Consider the following 16,968-nt stretch of genomic DNA (forward strand, 5'->3'; position numbering starts at 1 on the left):
TGGAGGGGTCGGGTTTGGGTCTCCCTTGCTCCATCGCCATGCTGGCCACAGTCTTTAGATTCAGTCTCTGGTCTGGGGCAGGATGTTATTCTGCCTCCTGACAGTGCCCTGAAGTACCCCACATAGAATCTTCGGGGATGACCCCTGTGTAGCTGTTGATTCTTCCCCCAGCTTCAGTGTTATGTCCGTCCCGTACTACACGATGACGTTCCCTGAGGGGCGGGCCCTGTATTGCTCACTGCCTAGCACCTGCATATGGATGGCCTGACACGGTGGTGCTTCGTAAAGAGGTGCCGTGTGATGAGTTTACAGAAAAACTCTATTTTTTGTGCAAGGTAAAATGCTAACTACTTGCAGTCAATAAAGAATGTGCAATTTGGCAGTAAAGGCGTTTGAGACGTGCTGCGGGTGTGGTTTGTGCTTAATGCGCTTTAGTTGTATCTGCTTCCCCAGTTGTGTGCTCTCTGAAGGCAGGAGTGATCCTTCAGCTGGGTTAACCCTGTCCTTTATGATTGTAGCCAGTGCTTTAAAGCAAAGGTGAAGTGGCCGAGGACGTAGAGTTTGCGTGAAATGAAAGGTAGCGACGAGGAAGGCCGAGGCGCGAGGGGAAGGCACCGTGGCGGCTCTCGCACGTGCCGGCGCGGCCGCTGCGCTGAGTGTCCCGGGCCATGTCGCACTGGCCCTGCGCAGTTCCCCTGTGGGTGGCGAGCAGGGCCTCCCTTCAGGCGACTGAGCCCCACACGGCGGTGGGGCTGCGGGGCCCATAAGTGTTGACAGCAGTCAGGCAAGTGCAGGTGCGTCTGGCCGTTGGCCGCCTCCGAGGCTGCGTTTGTCCTGTTTTTGTTGGATTTCTGGCTTGGAAGGGTGCTCTGATAAGGAACACTAGTTGAAATGTTTCTTCTCTCCACTTCCCAGGGAAGAAAGGAAGGATCCTCTGTCGGCCTTGGCAAGAGAATATGGGGGGTCCAAGAGGAACGCCTTGCTGAAGTGGTGTCAGAAGAAAACCGAGGGCTATCAGGTAACCGTGGTCCTTCCGTCCAGGGCAGCTGAGCAGCGAGACCCCCGGACGTGACGGGGTCCCGGGAGAAATAGCGCCTTCCCTTCCAGAGCGGCGGACCACCACGCTGCCCCTGTTCAGCTGCGGCAGCAGTTCTCACCCAAGCCCCTCCTGGATGAGCGCTTTGTGGAGGCCTCACCTGGACTAAGAGTGAAAACATATTTTCCTTTAAATTAGGATGTTGCTTGTCAGGTTTAAAGTCTTCGCTCCGCCGAGTTGTTCCTCTCAGCGTTCCCCTTCGCTGTGTGGTCTCTGCCCGTGTCACCTCACAGCCAGGCTCTTCTGTCGCCTGCCCTTCCGGGGGTTAGGTTCGGGGGACAGAAGAGTGATGCAGTTACTCGCACGGCTCTTTTCCAGTAGAGGCCGCCGCAAGGCGCTGAGCGCGGCTGCCCTGGCTGTGCCGCAGACCTTGTTGTCTGTCTGGTTTATATACAGTGGTTCGTACCCGCTGATCCCACGCTCCTGACTCATCCCCCTCCACCACCGTCCTGTCTGGGAACCATGTTTGTCTTCTACGTCTGTTAGTCTGTTTCTGTTTTGTAAATAAGTTCATTTGTATAATTTTTTTAGATTCCACCCATAAGTGATAGCATAAATTGTTTTTCTCTGGCTTTCTTCACTTAATATGATAATCTCTCTGCCCGTCCACATGGCTGCAAATAGCATTATTTCATTCTTTTTTATGGCTGAGTAGTATAGTCCATCGTAATATTTATACACTACGTCTGTATCCATTCATCTGTCAATGGATGTTGAGGTTTCTTCCGAGACATTGTGCTGAATGAAACGACCAACACTCAGAAGTACAAATCTTCTATGATTCCACTTATATGAAGTCCCTAAAATAGATTCATGGTGACTGAAAGTAGAATGGTGGTTGCCAGGGGCTTGGTGTCATTGTTTAAATGGGGCAGTCATTGTTTAAAGAGTACAGAGTTGCCATCATGCTTGAAGAAAGTTCTGGAAATGCATGCTGGTGATGGTTGTACAATAGTATGAGTGAATGTACTTAATGCCACTGAACTGTCCACTTATAAAACCATCGTTTAGCAGAATAAGCAAAGCAGTAAATGATTGGGATACAGCCTGATAGAAAAACCTAGCCAAGGACACGAGACCCAAACCAGATACAATATTCATAAACTGTATGCTAATCAGGCCTGTGAGACATCTCTTACACACTATCCATCAATAGCAAAATACACATTCTTCTCAGGTACCCATGGAGCATTCAGGATAGGCTGTGTGCTGAGTAATAAAACAAACGTCAATACATTTTACAAGATTGAGATTATACAAAGTATCTCTTCTGATCACAGTTGAATGAAGTTAGAAATTAATAGTGGAAGAAATGTTCACACCGTGACCTAACAACACTGTGGGAGATGTTGAAAAGGAGCTGTTAGGAAATTTCTAGCTGTGAACACCTACCTTTAGAAAGAAGAAAAATCTCCAGTCAGTGATCTAACCTTCTACCTGAAGAAAGTAGAAAAGGAAGAACAAACTCAGCCTAAAGCAGTCAGAGGAAGGAAATTATAAAGATTAGAGCAGAAATAACAGAAATAGAATCAGCAGAGAAGATAATTGACACCAGCAGTTGGTTCTTTGACGGGCTCAGCTCATGCCCGGATTGACAAAGACGAGAAAGAGGAGGCTGAGATTCCTAGACTCTGGAGTAAAAGCGAGGACTTTACTAAATGACCCTATAGAAATGAAAAGGATTAAAGGGAATGTTGTGAACAGTACACCAATGAATTACTTAACCTTGATGATTTTGATTCCTTGCAATTATACAAACTATAAAAAACTGACTCAAGAAGAAAGAAAATCTGAATAGACCTATCGCAACTAAAGAAACAGAATTAGTAATCAAAACAATTTCAACAAAGAAAAGCCCAGGACCAGATGGCTTCCTTGGTAAATTTTACCAAATGTTTACAAAGAATTAACAGCCGACTTTCTCAGACTCTTCCAAAAATGGAATGGAGGACATGTCCTTGTTCATTCTGTGAGGCCAGTATTACCCTGATTAACAAAGCCAGAAGAAGACATCACAAGTAAAGAAAACTACAGACCAATATTTCTTATGCAAACGTCCTCAATAAAATACTGACAGAGTCCAGCAGCAAATATAAGGACTTGCGCACCGTGACTGAGTTTGATTTATCCCAGGAATGCAAAGTTGGTTCAACATATGAAAATTAAAAGTAACACACCATGTCGTGGAATAAAAGGGAAAAACCACAGAATCGTCTCAGTGGGTGCAGAAAAAGTACTCGACAAAATGCAAAACCCATTCATGGTGAAAACACTCACCAAGCCAGTACTAGAAGGGTGCTGTCTCCAGCTGCCCCAGGGCGTCTGGAAACCCTGGGCTGCCGTCACGGTCACTGGTGAGCATGAGCAGGAAGCACAGCCCCTCACCGTCTCTCCTCGACGTTTACTGCACGTTCCCTCTGGGGCAGTGGGGTGCGAGAAAGGGAGGAAAGGCATTGGAAAGGAAAAGGTAAGACTGTGTCTGTGTGCAGACGACCTGAATGCTGCCTAGCAAACCTCTGGGAAGTCACATAAGAACCGGTGGAGCTAGTGAACAAATCCAGCCGTTACAGGATACACTTTAGTTCAGTCGCTCACCGTGTCTGACTCTCTGTGACCCCATGGACTGCAGCACGCCAGGCCTCCCTGTCCATCACCAGCTCCCGGAGTTTACGCAAGCTCGTGTCCATTGAGTCAGTGATGCCATCCAACCATCTCATCCTCTGTCGTCCCCTTCTCCTCCCGCCCTCAATCTTTCCCACCATCAGGGTCTTTTCAGATAAGTCAGTTCTTCGCATCAAGTGGCCAAAGTATTGGAGTTTCAGCTTCAGCATCAGTCCTTCCAGTGAATGATCAGGACTGATTTCCTTTAGGAATGACTGGTTTGACCTCCTTGCAGTCCTATAAAAATTATCTGCGTTTCTCTATACTAGCAATGAAAACTGAAAATGAACTTCAGAATTTCCATTTATAGTAGCATCATAAAGAATAATGTATCTGGGGAACTTCCTTGGTGGTCCAGTGGTTAAGACTCTGCACTCCCACTGCAGGGGATATAGGTTTGATCCCTGGCCGGGGAACTAAGATCCCACATGCCTCTGGAGAAAAACATGGCTCAGAAGGACACATATGCCTCAGTGTTCACTGCAGTGCTGTGTATAATTGCCGAGACATGGAGGCAACCTAGATGTCCATCAACAGACAAGTGGGCGAAGAAGTGTGGTATGTGTATACAACGGAATGTTACTCAGCCATTAAAACGAATGAAATAATGCCATTTGCGGCAACTTGGATGGACCTGGAGATTATCATACTTAGTAAGTCAGAAAAAGACAAATATGGTATCACTTACATGTAGAATCTAAAAAAAATCACACAAGTGAACTTATTACAAACCAGAAATGGACTCGCAGACTTGGAGAAAGAACCAGTGGTTACCGGGGGGAGGGGAAGGGCGGGGGTGGAGCAGAAGTTTGGAGCGGTACAGACTGCAGTGTTTGCACCAGATGGACGACGGAGACCTCCTTCCCACAGAGCAGAAGACTCTGCTCACCACCAGGCATCTAAATGGGAAGGATTTGAGAAAGAATATACACCTGTGTATGTACAGTTGAATCACTTTGCTGTACTCCTGAGATTAACACAACACGTATAAAGTAAAAATTTTTAAAAAACAATAAGATACTTATAAATAAATTTAACCAAGGGGGCGCAATATTTGTTTGCTGGAGACTACAGAACACTGTGAAGGAAATTGAAATCTAAGTAAATGGAAAGATCCTTTTTTTGATGGATTGGAAGATTTGCTACATGATACAACATGGATGGATCTTGGAAACATTTTGCCAAGTGGGAGAAGTCAGTCCTGCACCCTGACAGTGGGCCGATCCCCAGGAACACCTGTACCGTAGCTCCCAGTGTGATCTCGGGCTGAGATCTTGAGCATAAGTCCGTATTGCCCAGCCCCTTATGTTTTTTTCCTTTATATTGTTTTTTATTGAGCTATACTTCACATAAGATAAATGTCACCCACTGAAAATTGTACATTTTAGTGTGTTCACAGAGGTATGCAGCCATCACCACAGGCGGCTGTATAGTGTCCTCATCAGTCTGAAAGGAGGCCTCGAGCCCATCAGCAGCCGCTCCCCGTTTGACGCGGGCCCCGCGGCTGCCTGTGCGTGGGTCGCGGCGCTGCAGCTCGGCAGCGTGTGGGTTTCTGCGGCTGCTGCTCTCGAGGGCCGTGCTTCCTTGGTGCGCCCGTGGCCTGTGAGCCTCCATGGGTCACTCCTGTGACCGCGCTGTGTTCCGCCCTGTGGACCACCTGTGGTCGTCCCGTCTCACGCTGACGGTGTTTGGTTGTTGTGGGCGTTACATATGATGCTGAGCTTTGCGTGGACATAAGTGATTTTCTCATCCTTCTGTCCGGCTTCTTGGCTGCTGAAACGGTTTGCAATTGCCATCCGGTTATTTCTCTGTCAGCTGCTCCCCCTCTGCCATTTGGTTAAAGCCCCGGATCCTTGGTGTGGAGAGCAAGGCCTCTGGTGGTTGACCAGGCCTCTGTGTAGTCTGGTTGGCTCCTTCTCTGCCCCAGAACCCCCGTCCTCTCTCTGCACCCCCTCCGTCTGGGGAGCTTCCGCCCTGCCCTGCCCTGCGAGGGGTCATCCCTCGGGGGCCCACCCCAGCACCCCAGAGCTCATGCTCCCTTGTCCCATTCGCCCTGGACCCAAGTCCAGGGTGGGTGCTTTCTGCATTTCAGGGTGTGTCTGGGGGGCTCTGTATCTGTAGTTCACTTCCCCCCTTTGCGGAACACTGCCTGCCAGATCCTGAGGGGACTGAAGTGCCAGTGTGTGTGCCTCCTCCAGACTGTGAGCTCCTCAGAAGGGCCTGTCTTTGCCTCCCAGCATCCAGCAGAGCTCAGTGGCTGTCTGAACTTTTGTATATCGAATGTCATGGGAGACATTGGAGGTTCATTTTTAGAATAGCAGTTCTCAAGCTTGTCTGTAAAACCCTGTGAAGACTATGGGGAAAGCGCAGATTCCTGAGAACCAACCCTCAACATGTAGAATTCGAGAGGTGCTTAGTGAGACTCTGAAATCTGCATTTCTATAGACATTGCACTTGATCCGTAGACCATGTTGTGAGAATCACACATAGAGTAGTGATTAACACCTTGGACTTGAAGGTCAAGTAAGGTTTGAGTGTTAGCTCTGCCTGTTACTGTGTGACCTTTTGCAAATTACTTAGCCTCTCTGGGCCTCCCTTTTCCTCCTAAACTCCATTCCTTGTAAAATGGAGGCTTAAGTGAGGAAGTCCTACACATTCTAGCATTTGCTGCATGTTTAATAGATTTAAAGCATTATTTTTCTGTTACTTTGTGTCATCTTATAACATGAGCTTTAAATTTTTCTAGACCATTACATAAATTGACTAATTTGAGATAATTAGAAAGTACCGCCCCCTAGATTATGGAACTTTGCCATCTATCAAGTTGTTTAAAAAGTTAAGTAATCAAGTTGATGGCAGTCATTCAAGCATTAAATCAATGACTTAACTAATGTCTCTTGCTTCCTTCCCACTTAAATTCTCTGATTCTGTGATTTTAAGGTACATTGCCCAAAAAAAAAAAAAAGTACATTGCCTTAGGTTAAAAAAAAGGTAAATCAATTCATTAAAATCCTCTATTAATAATTTTAAATTTTTTCATTTCCTGCGTACTTAAAATGCAAGAGGAAATACAATGCAGAGCAAAATGGGTCACTGTACATAAAGAAAAGCCCTTTTCTGTACTGGACAGTCTGTGCTGCAGACGCATTTCCCCTTGCTTACCGTGCAAACTTCTGCAGTGGTGTCTACATACGGCTTTTCTCTGTCTGGCTTTCGTTTCCTATGAAACTAATATCTGTTTTGCTGTTTAAAAGTAAGGTGGGATGCTGTTTCTTTTATTTCAAGGTCTGTGAGTTAAAATTGGATATAATTTTATATGCATTATCTTTTTAAGCTGAGAGATGTATCCGATAGAGCTCCTAATTTGTCGAGAGCCACGTCGGACGTGCCAGAGCCCTTTCCTTATCTGGCCATAGGGACCGATGAGCGTCCCCTCCCTGAAGCCCGCCGCGTGGGGCCCGCCGTGTGGTGGCTGATACGTGACTGGCAGCACGCGCTCCCCCTCCGGTCCCGGCCGTGCTGGGAGCAAGCCTGCTGGCCAATTAGCGGGGGCAGCCTCCCCAGCCGACGCTCAGCTCTCCTTCCGCTCACCCTCCTGAGGGGCGTCCTACAGTGCCCATCCTCATCGCTGTAATTTCATTAGCTGTCCATTACACTGCAAGCCCTTGTGAGTTTGCCTTTTATCTAACGCATTTTCCTCTTTTAAATTGCGCCCTGCCACCAACTATTCACTGAAGTTTTTAAATCTGGGATTATTACCATCAGAGGGGGCTTCCTGTCGGGTTTGCCTGAGCCCCCCCCCCCCCACCAGGAATTGGGGTAAATGACTCCCTGAAGGCCGTGTGGTGCTTCTGAACCATTGCTTTACAGATTGAGTCTTTTCTTTTTCTATTCTAATCAGCACCTCGGCTTGTATACAATTGTGTTTTAAAGGTAATTTAAGTACACAGTTAATTCCTTAGTGCTTACGGAGAGAGGTGGTGATCCATGCCCTCTACCATCACCCTGCGTTCTGCTGCTTGGCGACTCTGACTGTCTCTTTAGGGAATGGCAGTGTGAGGGGACCGTGGCAGAGGAGCCAGGCGACGGGGTAACTCACCCTTGCAGTGTGCTTTCCTGCAGTTCTGAGTTTTATATTTAACAGCTTCTGTTGTACCACTGTTTTCTTGTTCTTGGAAAACCTAATTGAATACAATCAAGGAGCCTCTAAAGGTTAATTTAAGAGAGCTTTACTTTGAAATCTCATTGCTTTCTGATAAAATGCCAGGCCTAGAGATGGATTAGTTAATCCAAAGGATAATGAAATCACTTAATCTACTACAGAATAGTTTTAATAAATAAGCAGAAGCTTTCAGTACTGCCCGAGGTAATTTAATCTCAAACAGTAAGAATGCACAGTTTTATTGAGGGATTTGCTCATTAGCACTTGGACCGAAGAAGGAAAGACACTGCATTTCTAAGTGTAGGTTATCAGAATCAGAATTGATGGACTCAAGTGGTTGAACAGGGATGTGTGGTGTGCTTTACTTGCATTCTAGCAATATTTCCCAATATAAAATTGACTTATCAAATACATACTAAGCCCTGTGCCAGGTCATGTGCTGGGCACTGAGACAGAAATCAAGAAATAGAAAGGCAGTCCCTGTCTCAGGAAGCTTGTGAGCTAGTCAGTGAGCTATGTGTCAGTAATTAAAGTCCCGCTTGGACTTCTCTATGAGACTGACAGGTTCTCAGATCAGACTCTGCTAAGAACTTCTATTCTGTGTAAAAGACAGATGTTATTTAAACATACATAAAGTACAAATGTGTGCTAGTTAGTTTCCAAGCACTTAAGGATTTTCCAGAGAGCTTTGTGTTATTGATTTCTCACTTAATTGCATTGTGGTCAGAGAACACTCTCTTTGTAACTTGAATCGCTCTCAGATTTTTCGAGACTCATTTTGTGGCCCAGGACGCGGCGTGTAGTTTTTAAAGGCTGTTCTGCTGCTGTCGGAGGTCAGCTGGAGCCGTTGGTTGAGCGCCGTCCACATCCTCTGGCTCCGTCAGCTGCTGAGTGAGGGGCGGGGTGGGGTCTCGGCCTGAGCTCGCGGGCTTTCTGTGTCTCCGTGCAGTGCTGAGGCTGTTTGCTCTGTGTGTGTTGAAACTGTTAGTTGGTACATCAATGTTGAGGATGGAGGAACTTCCCTCTGCCATGAAATGACCTTCATCCCTGCTACTCTTCTTTGCTCTGAAGTCCACTCTGGTCGATAGCCCCACCCCGGCTCCCTTTGATTGCATTTAGCACGGTGTGTATCTTTGTAGTGTGTATAGGTAGCATAGAACCAAGTATTGCCATATCACTATTTACGTTATTTCCCTAACAGTCACTCTGTAGATTACAAAATGCTCCTCACCACCGTTAGCCTGAGGCTTTTCTGACCCAGCCTGTGAGTCTTGCGGGTCTGCTTCAGGGCGGCCCCCCCCCACCCCCACCCCGCTGTCCTGCCTGTGAGCTAGGTGTTGTCAGCCCAGCGGCGCTGTCACAGGCAACTCCGCTATGCAGCGTGCGTCTTAAAAACCCGAGGGAAGAAAGTAAGGAGGGCGACTTCTGGCGGGAGGGCTGCCTGCTTTCTGTTCTTTGCTGACATTTTGGTCCCTTTTCCTGAATAATCGTCTGAATTTATTTCCCTTGATTGATCTCCAGAGTCCTGCAGTGGTTGTTTTTGACCAGCTCGTCCAGCCCCGTGTTGTTTGTTAGGAGAGGGTTTGTTGGCCCCTGCCCCACCACAGGGAAAGTCTCCCATCGTGCTTCCTTTTGGGTTTTTCTTTTATTCCCAACTGTTTTTCACTAAGAAGCAGCAGATTCTCCCAGAATTGTGTGTCCCTGTGAATTGAGAGTCAGCAGAGTGAGAACGAATGGACATAAAAATAGCCAGGCCTTCCCGGCTTCCTTTGAAGCAGTGGACAGTCGGTAGGCAAAGTAGGAAAAGGAAGTTCCCTTCGCGGCTGTGTGCGTTCACTGGGAGCGAGCTGGTGTCAGCCCGCGTGGCCCGCCCCCCCCCCGGGCCCTGCCTGGAGCTGCCCCCAGCCTCTGCTGGTGCCCTCCCAGGCCCTGTGCAGAGACCGCCAGGCTCTGCTCCACACCTGGGAGCTGCAAAGACAGCTTTCCTGCCCGAGAGGCTGGCCCCAGAGGCCCAGGCTCCCTGTGGTGCGTGTGGGTCACCCCATGCTGGGGGCCAGGGAGGGAGAGGCGCGCCCCTTCCCACGCCTGTCTGCGCTCCGTAGGAGGCCCTCGGTCCCTGGGGAGACGCCGCGAGCGTCCCTGTGCTGTCCTTCCTGCTTGCCCCTCCCCCCCGTCCTAGCCTGTCTCCTGTGACTCGGTGGGAGGCTGGGGAAGCTGGGGCTTCTGCAGCCGAGAGGCTCCTGAGCCAGGCTCAGCGTTGGTTCAGCTTCCTCTGCTATATCTGGAGTCTTAGGTCACAGGAATGCCTTCCCAGAGGTGAAAATCCAGAAGGTGCCAGCAGCAGATAAGGGTTTGATCTGAATCAAATCAAGGTTGGAAGTCCGAGCTTTTTTTATTGTACATTGTCACTTTGCATGGAAACTGGGTTCCCACACAGAAAGCTCTCATTGTTTGTAAATATCACCGTGTCCCAGGGTTTAAAATACTTGAACAAAGGGAAACGAGTGGCCAGATTTGTGGTCCCACCCGTTCTTTATGTGGACTCACACATACTCACAGGTTCCTGCCCATGCAGTGATGGAAACTGCTGGTCTGACCGTCCTGACCTGGTGACACGCCGTCTTTGTCCGGAGCGGCGGCCGGGCCGGGGGCTCATGCATCCGCCGGGCACCAGGGGCGCTGCGGTGGCTCCTCCTGTGTTCAGGGGCCCTCTGCGTGCCAAGCACAGCAGCTGGAGACCGAGTTTTCCCAGAACCGCGATGTACTTCCGGTGCTCTGTTGTTTAGCCATGGTTTGACAGTGCTAACATGTGTTTCCAGAGATGTCAGGGCTCTGATGTTTAAATTAATTGCTTAGTAGCATTTTGGTACATTAGCTTGATCGTCGTGTTAGTGTGAGGTAGGTGACACCGCTCAGGCAGGTTCCCCATGACGCCAGTTAGGATTCCCGCAGTGCTGAGCGGCCCGGGGAGCCCCAGCAGCCCCGGCTGAGCCCCAGTTCCCGCCTTCCTAACCGGGCGTGTCTTCCAGGGCCCGCACACTCAGGAAGGTGCTCGGGAGGGGTGGCTGTCCCCCGGGCAGGCAGAGCCTCTCAGACGCGCCTGTTGAGGCTCCTCCGGCAGGAGGGCTCCCTGGGTCGTCGACTCCAGGACTCAGGGTCCCAGCCCTTGGCCTTCCTCCTCCCTTCCTGTGGAACTCCGCGACGACAGGGCAGCCGCTGGGTGTGGCCGACGGCCTGGCCACTGGTGCTTGGTCAGCTCGAAGCCTCAGGAGCGCGTGTGTTCATTGGAACCCGCACCTCGAAGGTCACACCTGAGACGGGCCTGGGAATCATAACGAGGGGCTCCCGCTCCGCCGGCCGGATGAGCTTGTGGCCACTGCGCTTGTCTTGGGGTCTCCCGACGCCCAGCCCCAGGCCCTTCCCACCAGACAGTGCCCTGGGCTCCAGGAGGTTTCCAGTAAGCAGGCCTTTTTATTATATGAGGAATGCTGAGAAATAGGAGAGAAATCAGATAAGCAACGTTTTCAAGAGCTGCTTAATTTTTTTGCTAAAAGCAGAACCATTAAATTGTCTGGGTCACATAATCTTCATGTATCATCTCCAGCAGCTTGCACAGTCCTCACTTCCTTCCATCATGAGAAGCCTTTTTCCTCTTGTGCTTCAGTGACTTTGCATGGGAGGCCAGCATAACTGTGTGAAGGCCACAGAGCAGTGGAGGTTTGACAGGTTAATTCCATCACACGCGTAAGTTTAGCTTGAGGTCACTCGGGAAGTTTGTGGAAGGCAGTTACTTGTGGAGGTGCTTCACTGCCATGGGAACGGTGGTCCGCCGCTTGGCACCGTGGGGAAGGGGGCTGGGTTTCTTGCCAGTGGGCCCTTCCATGCAGGACACAGCAGGCTGGCTGTTTGCAGCCAAGAGTGGGTGATGCAGGCTCGCCAGCATTCACGTGGCTCGTGTGTGCCCATCGGTAGTGCATAGGAGGCATGGTTCTCTGCTCCGTCGGAGGCTCCCGCCCGCACACGTCTGGGTGGACACCTCCCTGTGGCCAGGGCCTCCTCACAGCCTGCTGGCCACGGCCCCAGAGCAGGCATCCTGAGAGGGGGACAGGTACCAGCCCCTTGCCTTTCATGACCTGGCACGGGGGCCTGCCCGGCTCCAGGGGAGGGACGTGGACCCCACGCTGATGGGCAGTGAGGCTCTAAGGGGGACTCAGCACAGAAACACCACCAGGCCGCTTCTCGGGAGTCCAGGCCGTCTCTCTAGAAAGTGGAGACAGTACTAGTGCGACAGGGACCCCAAGTGAGAGGGGCCTGGGTGGGGAGGGGAGGGGTTCTTGCCACACATGCAGGCTGCCCACGGGCTCACTGGGGACCCCCCCGCGAGCATCCAGCAGGCAGCATCCCCGTCAGTCCGCAGCCCCGGGCTAGCTCTGCTGTGGTTTAACTGCGCGCTGTGTTCAGTCACAAAATGCAAGACACTGGGGATGAACTGCAGAGGTGGGAAGCCGAGAGACCCCGTGTAGAGCCTGGATCTGACTGTGAGTGTGGTCTCGGCTGCCCTCTTGTCTTTTAAGCAGACGTGCTGAGGTGGGGTTGACCGCGGCACAGATGAACATCAGGTGTGGGGCGTGATGGTCCAACTACGCACGCACACATGAAGTGTGACCACAGGAGGCTGAGTGAACCTCGTCTCACGTGCGTGTGGAGTAGAAAGATGTTCCGTGATGAGAACTGTAAGCGTCTACTCTCAACTTTTATGTACAGCATACAGCAGTGTTACGTCCCTGCTGCTGAGTCACTCCAGTCGTGTCCGACTCTGTGCGACCCCGTAGACGGCAGCCCACCAGGCTCCCCTGTCCCTGGGATTCTCCAGGAGAGAACACTAGAGGGGGTTGCCATTTCCTTCTCCAATGCATGAGAGTGAAAAGTGAAAGTGAAGTCGCTCAGTCGTGTCTGACTCTTAGCGACCCCATGGACTGCAGCCCACCAGGCTCCTCCGTCCATGGGATTCTCCAGGCAAGAATGCTGGAGTGGGGTGCCATTGCCTTCTCCAGTTACGTCCCTAGGACCTATTTATCTCGAAACTGCAAGTCTCTGCCTCCGGTTCCCCTCCCCATCCCACCTCTGGTGACCACAAATCTAACCCCTTTTTCTCTGTGTTTGACGCGTGGCAGCCCCGCCACGGTGAGGCGTGACTCGGGGTTCGGCGTTACCGTGCGGTGGTGACCGCTGCCGCTGCACGGGTTTCAGTTTCACAGCTTTGCTGACTTGTGATCCACGTGCACGCCCGGGGATCTGTCCCCACGCCCGACAGACGTCTGTCTCCGTGAGAACATCCTGCCCTTGGTCTGCTGTCACTGCAGGGCTTGCGTTTTTCTTGATTTTGTGTAAACAGAACCGCAGCTGCTGTTTGGGGGGGGGGTCTGGCTTCTCTCACCGAGCGTAATGGTTGTGTGTCAGTAATTCATCTCCTCCTTTCCTGGAGACTCGTCCGTTTACGGCTGTGTCCCGGTTCATTATCCGTTCGACTGTTGGTGGACTCAGGGCTGTTTCCAGCTGTCGCTTGTTGTGAGGAAAGGCCCCCTGGACCGTCTGTGTGGGTGTGTGTGGAGGCGTCTGAGAGTGGGTTGGCTGGGTCACGTGGTCTGAGAGGGTTGGGGCTCCCGTCCCCCGCAGCACACGAGGGCCCCCAGTCCTCCCTGTCCTGGCCGGGGCTGGGCACGGGCAGCCTCGGCCCTGTCCTGCGTGTGAGGTTTGGCTTCTGTTCTGCAGGTGCCTCTGAGCTCGTGATGTTGGGTGTCTTTGCGACACATCCAGGACCCTTCTTGGTGAAGTGTCCATCACGAGGTCACTCACTCCAGAAGAGATGTCATGCCGTCTGGGGCATGACCCTTGCCCTCAGGGAACTCCCAAGATTAGTTTTGAAACATAGTATTTGCAGGTCTCTTACTGCGGTGCCCTTTCCTGAGCGCTAGGCCGCCTTCAGATGACTGAGGCTTCTCCTGCAGGACCACCTCCTTCTCGCGGCCCTCAGCCTCTCTGGCTGTGTCCTGAGCCCTGTTACACCAGCAACTGACCTGTGTGCAAAGCTGAAACCAGGACGGGGGGCATGGGGAGCGGAGCGGGGGTCGGGAGCCCGGGAGGGCAGGAGCAGGGGCTGCCCCGCCCCGCCGAGGGTCCCAGGAGCCACACCCCTCTGGACGGGTGCGCTTGGTCGGTGCAGAACGAACCGCTGAAAGATGGGAAAGAGCAGCGGTTGCTGCTGGAGGCCGTGAAGTGGGCTCCTGACCGGGTGCGTGTACTGAGGGGCTCTGTCCCCGCGTCACCGCCCCCCTTGGGGCCCTGCGGGCAGCCTGGTCAGGCAGAGAGGCGATGCGGAGCGTCCAGGCCGCCTCCCCTCGCGTGGTGTTCTCCCTGCTGGGCCCAGGGCTGTGGCCGGAGCCTCTGCTCTGGCAGCTGAACCCTGGGCCACCGCCTTGCGTGGACTGTCTTTCTCAGACATAAGGTGTTTGAACAAGCCCAGGTGTACGTTCTCTGTCTTTGTAAAGTGGTGTCTCACTTTCAGCAGGCTTCGTGTTTAGAGATGAAGCTTGTGTTGTAAAGCCCATTCTGTGCGGAGGCCTCTGGACCCTCTCTCCTTCTCTTCAGGGTGCTCCAAAGCCAGCTCTGGAGCAGCCTCTGCAGAGCCTGGCCCACGGCCCGGGGTCGGGCATGACTTCCCAGACGCATCCAGCCTGTAGCCTGTACCGCTCCTCTGTCCTGTGCGTGCGCCCCGTTTCACGTGTCCGTTTTCTGGTCGGTAGACGTTTGTGTTGCTTCCGCTTCCAGCTCTCGTGCTGCTGTGAATGCTCCCAGGGGGACTCGGGTCCATGCCCTCTGCGGGTCTTCTGGGGGTGGCCTTCCCGGGGCCCCTGGTGGCGCTCTGTGTGTGTGGCCAGGGGTTGTCTCCCTGCCCCGCAGCAGCCAGAAGGGGGCTCTGGCTTCTCGCTGTCCCCAGCTTCTGCTCTCAGGGGTCCAGCTCTCAGGGTGCCGCCGTGCAGCCGTCCCCAGCTCCTGGGGTTCCCAGCTCTCAGGGTGCCGTGCAGCCCGGCGGGGGAGGCAGTGGAGTGGCACAGTCTGGGTTCTGGCCTGCGGTTCCTTGGTTACCAGCGGCCTCCCGCTTCTTCTCTTGTGCTGCTGGGCGTCCGTCAGCCTTGGAGACAAGCTGGTTCGGGGCCTCTGCCCTTTTCCGTGTTTGCACCATTGGGTTGTTCGCTGTTGAGTTGTAGGTTTGTTTGTTTCTCATGGAAATTTTTAGGTATGTTGTGCTAAAGCAGTGCTAAAGTAAAATGGCCCTTGGGGACACACCCCAGGCCCAGGTGTCCTGGTCACCCCCCACCCCTGGCATTCCATTTAACATCACCACTCGTTTGGACACTTTCTCTGGCGGCTCAGGTGGTAAAGAATCTGCCCATAATGCGGGAGACCCTGGTTCCATCCCTGGGTCAGGAAGATCCCTTGGAGAAGGGTGTGGCAGCTCACTCCAGTATTTATGCCTGGAGAATCCCATGGACAGAGGAGCCAGGTGGGCTACAAGAGCTGGACACGACTGAGCGACTTAAGCGTGCACACGCACACACGCACACACACACACACACACACGTCTGGACAGAGTTCAGAGTTCCCAGTTGGATCCTGGTCAGCTTTACATTGATTTGCTTGAATTAAGATCCAAATAAGGTTCGCATATTGCATTGTTTCCTTTCAGTGTCTGTCTGGAAGGAATGGGACAGTGTGTCCAGAGCGTCTGTGTTTGGGCTTGGGGAGGCTAGCCTCACAGCTCTGTCTGGGGGTGAATTGGCTGCATCTGCCCCTGGCTCAGGTATCGGGCAGAAGCCCTGAGCTGTGGGGTTGAGTGCATCCATCCGTCCAGGCGGGGGTGGGGCCGGTGCGGAGCACGGTCACCGGCTGGAGCCGCTCGGCCGCCTGCTGCAGGAAGCCCTCTCCTCAGAAGGGCGCCTTGGGGCCTTCTGCCCAGTGCTCCATCCTGGCCCAGCTCCCCAGCGGGCGGCGTCCCGAGTGGGGTCCGGCTGGCCGACGCCTTCAGGGCAGTGGGCCTGCCTCCAGGCCGCACGCTGGGCCCCGGGACCTTGGAGAGCTGTGCCCGACCGACTGGCTGGCTCCCCGGGGGAGGGCAGGCCAGGGGCATCTGGACAGGCCCAGCCGGCCGTGTGGAGGCTCAGTAGGGGCCAGGGTCCTTGCTGCCCCAGCCCCGCAGGGTGCAGGCGGCTGTGTCCTCAGGCCAGCGCCCTCCCACCCCGCCCGCCCGCCCTGCGTCTCTTCCCGCCTCCACTTCACATGCAAGTCTGACGTGGATGTCACGACACGCGGGCCTCCCTCCCCTGACCCAGAGCGGAGCCTGGCCAAGGGCCCAGGCAGACGTGCACCCAGCACCACGGGCTGCTCCGCCGGGGCCAGGGGGGCCTCTGCTGACCGTCACTCGGGGGTCACCCGGGAGCCCAGAACCGCCTCCTGCCGGTTCTCCCTCGTTGGGCCCTGCCTCCCCACCATCCGCACCCAGGCTCTAACATCCCCAAACGCTGCCCCCCGGCCTGGGCTGAGGCCTGGAGGCCCCTGGGCAGAGGCTTGTCTGTGGCTCCTTCCTGCCTCCCGACGCCAGGCAGTGTGGTTGGTGGGAGACCCCGCCGTGATGGCTGAGCCGGTGGAGGAAGCTGTGTGTTGCAGAGGCAAACCGTGGGCTCAGGCCCCGTGCCTTATTGCCTTAAATACGAAAGTGTCGGTCGCTCAGGTGTGTCCAGCTCTTTGCAGCCCCCTGGCCTGTGTGTAGCCCGCCAGGTACTGCAGTGCGTTGCCATGCTCTTCTCTGGGGGATCTTCCCGACTCAGGGATCACACCTGTGTCTCCTGCACTGCAAGCGGAATATGTACTGTCGGAACCACCACTGTGTGGCATTTGGGGGTGCGTTTCGTGGCCCTTAATTAAAAGACAAGTGACAACGTGTTAAGATGTTCTCTGACATACTGTTTGTATAGCTTCTCGGCCCTCAGAC

The 16,968-nt window shown here is 53.0% G+C and overlaps 1 protein-coding gene across 4 annotated transcripts in view; it reads left to right on the top strand.

The window, feature by feature from the left end:
- The window catches only part of SPECC1L (sperm antigen with calponin homology and coiled-coil domains 1 like), an 85,761-nt gene that overhangs the window by 62,290 nt on the left and 6,503 nt on the right, over positions 1–16,968 (top strand). For all 4 annotated transcript variants that reach the window (XM_043434469.1, XM_043434476.1, XM_043434464.1 and 1 more), the window contains one exon: positions 916–1,018. In XM_043434469.1, coding sequence (XP_043290404.1) covers positions 916–1,018 — 103 coding nt within the window. The remainder of the gene's footprint in view (positions 1–915; positions 1,019–16,968) is intronic.

The sequence above is a fragment of the Cervus canadensis genome, chromosome 1 (assembly GCF_019320065.1).
Source record: "Cervus canadensis isolate Bull #8, Minnesota chromosome 1, ASM1932006v1, whole genome shotgun sequence".
Classification (NCBI taxonomy): Eukaryota; Metazoa; Chordata; class Mammalia; order Artiodactyla; family Cervidae; genus Cervus; species Cervus canadensis.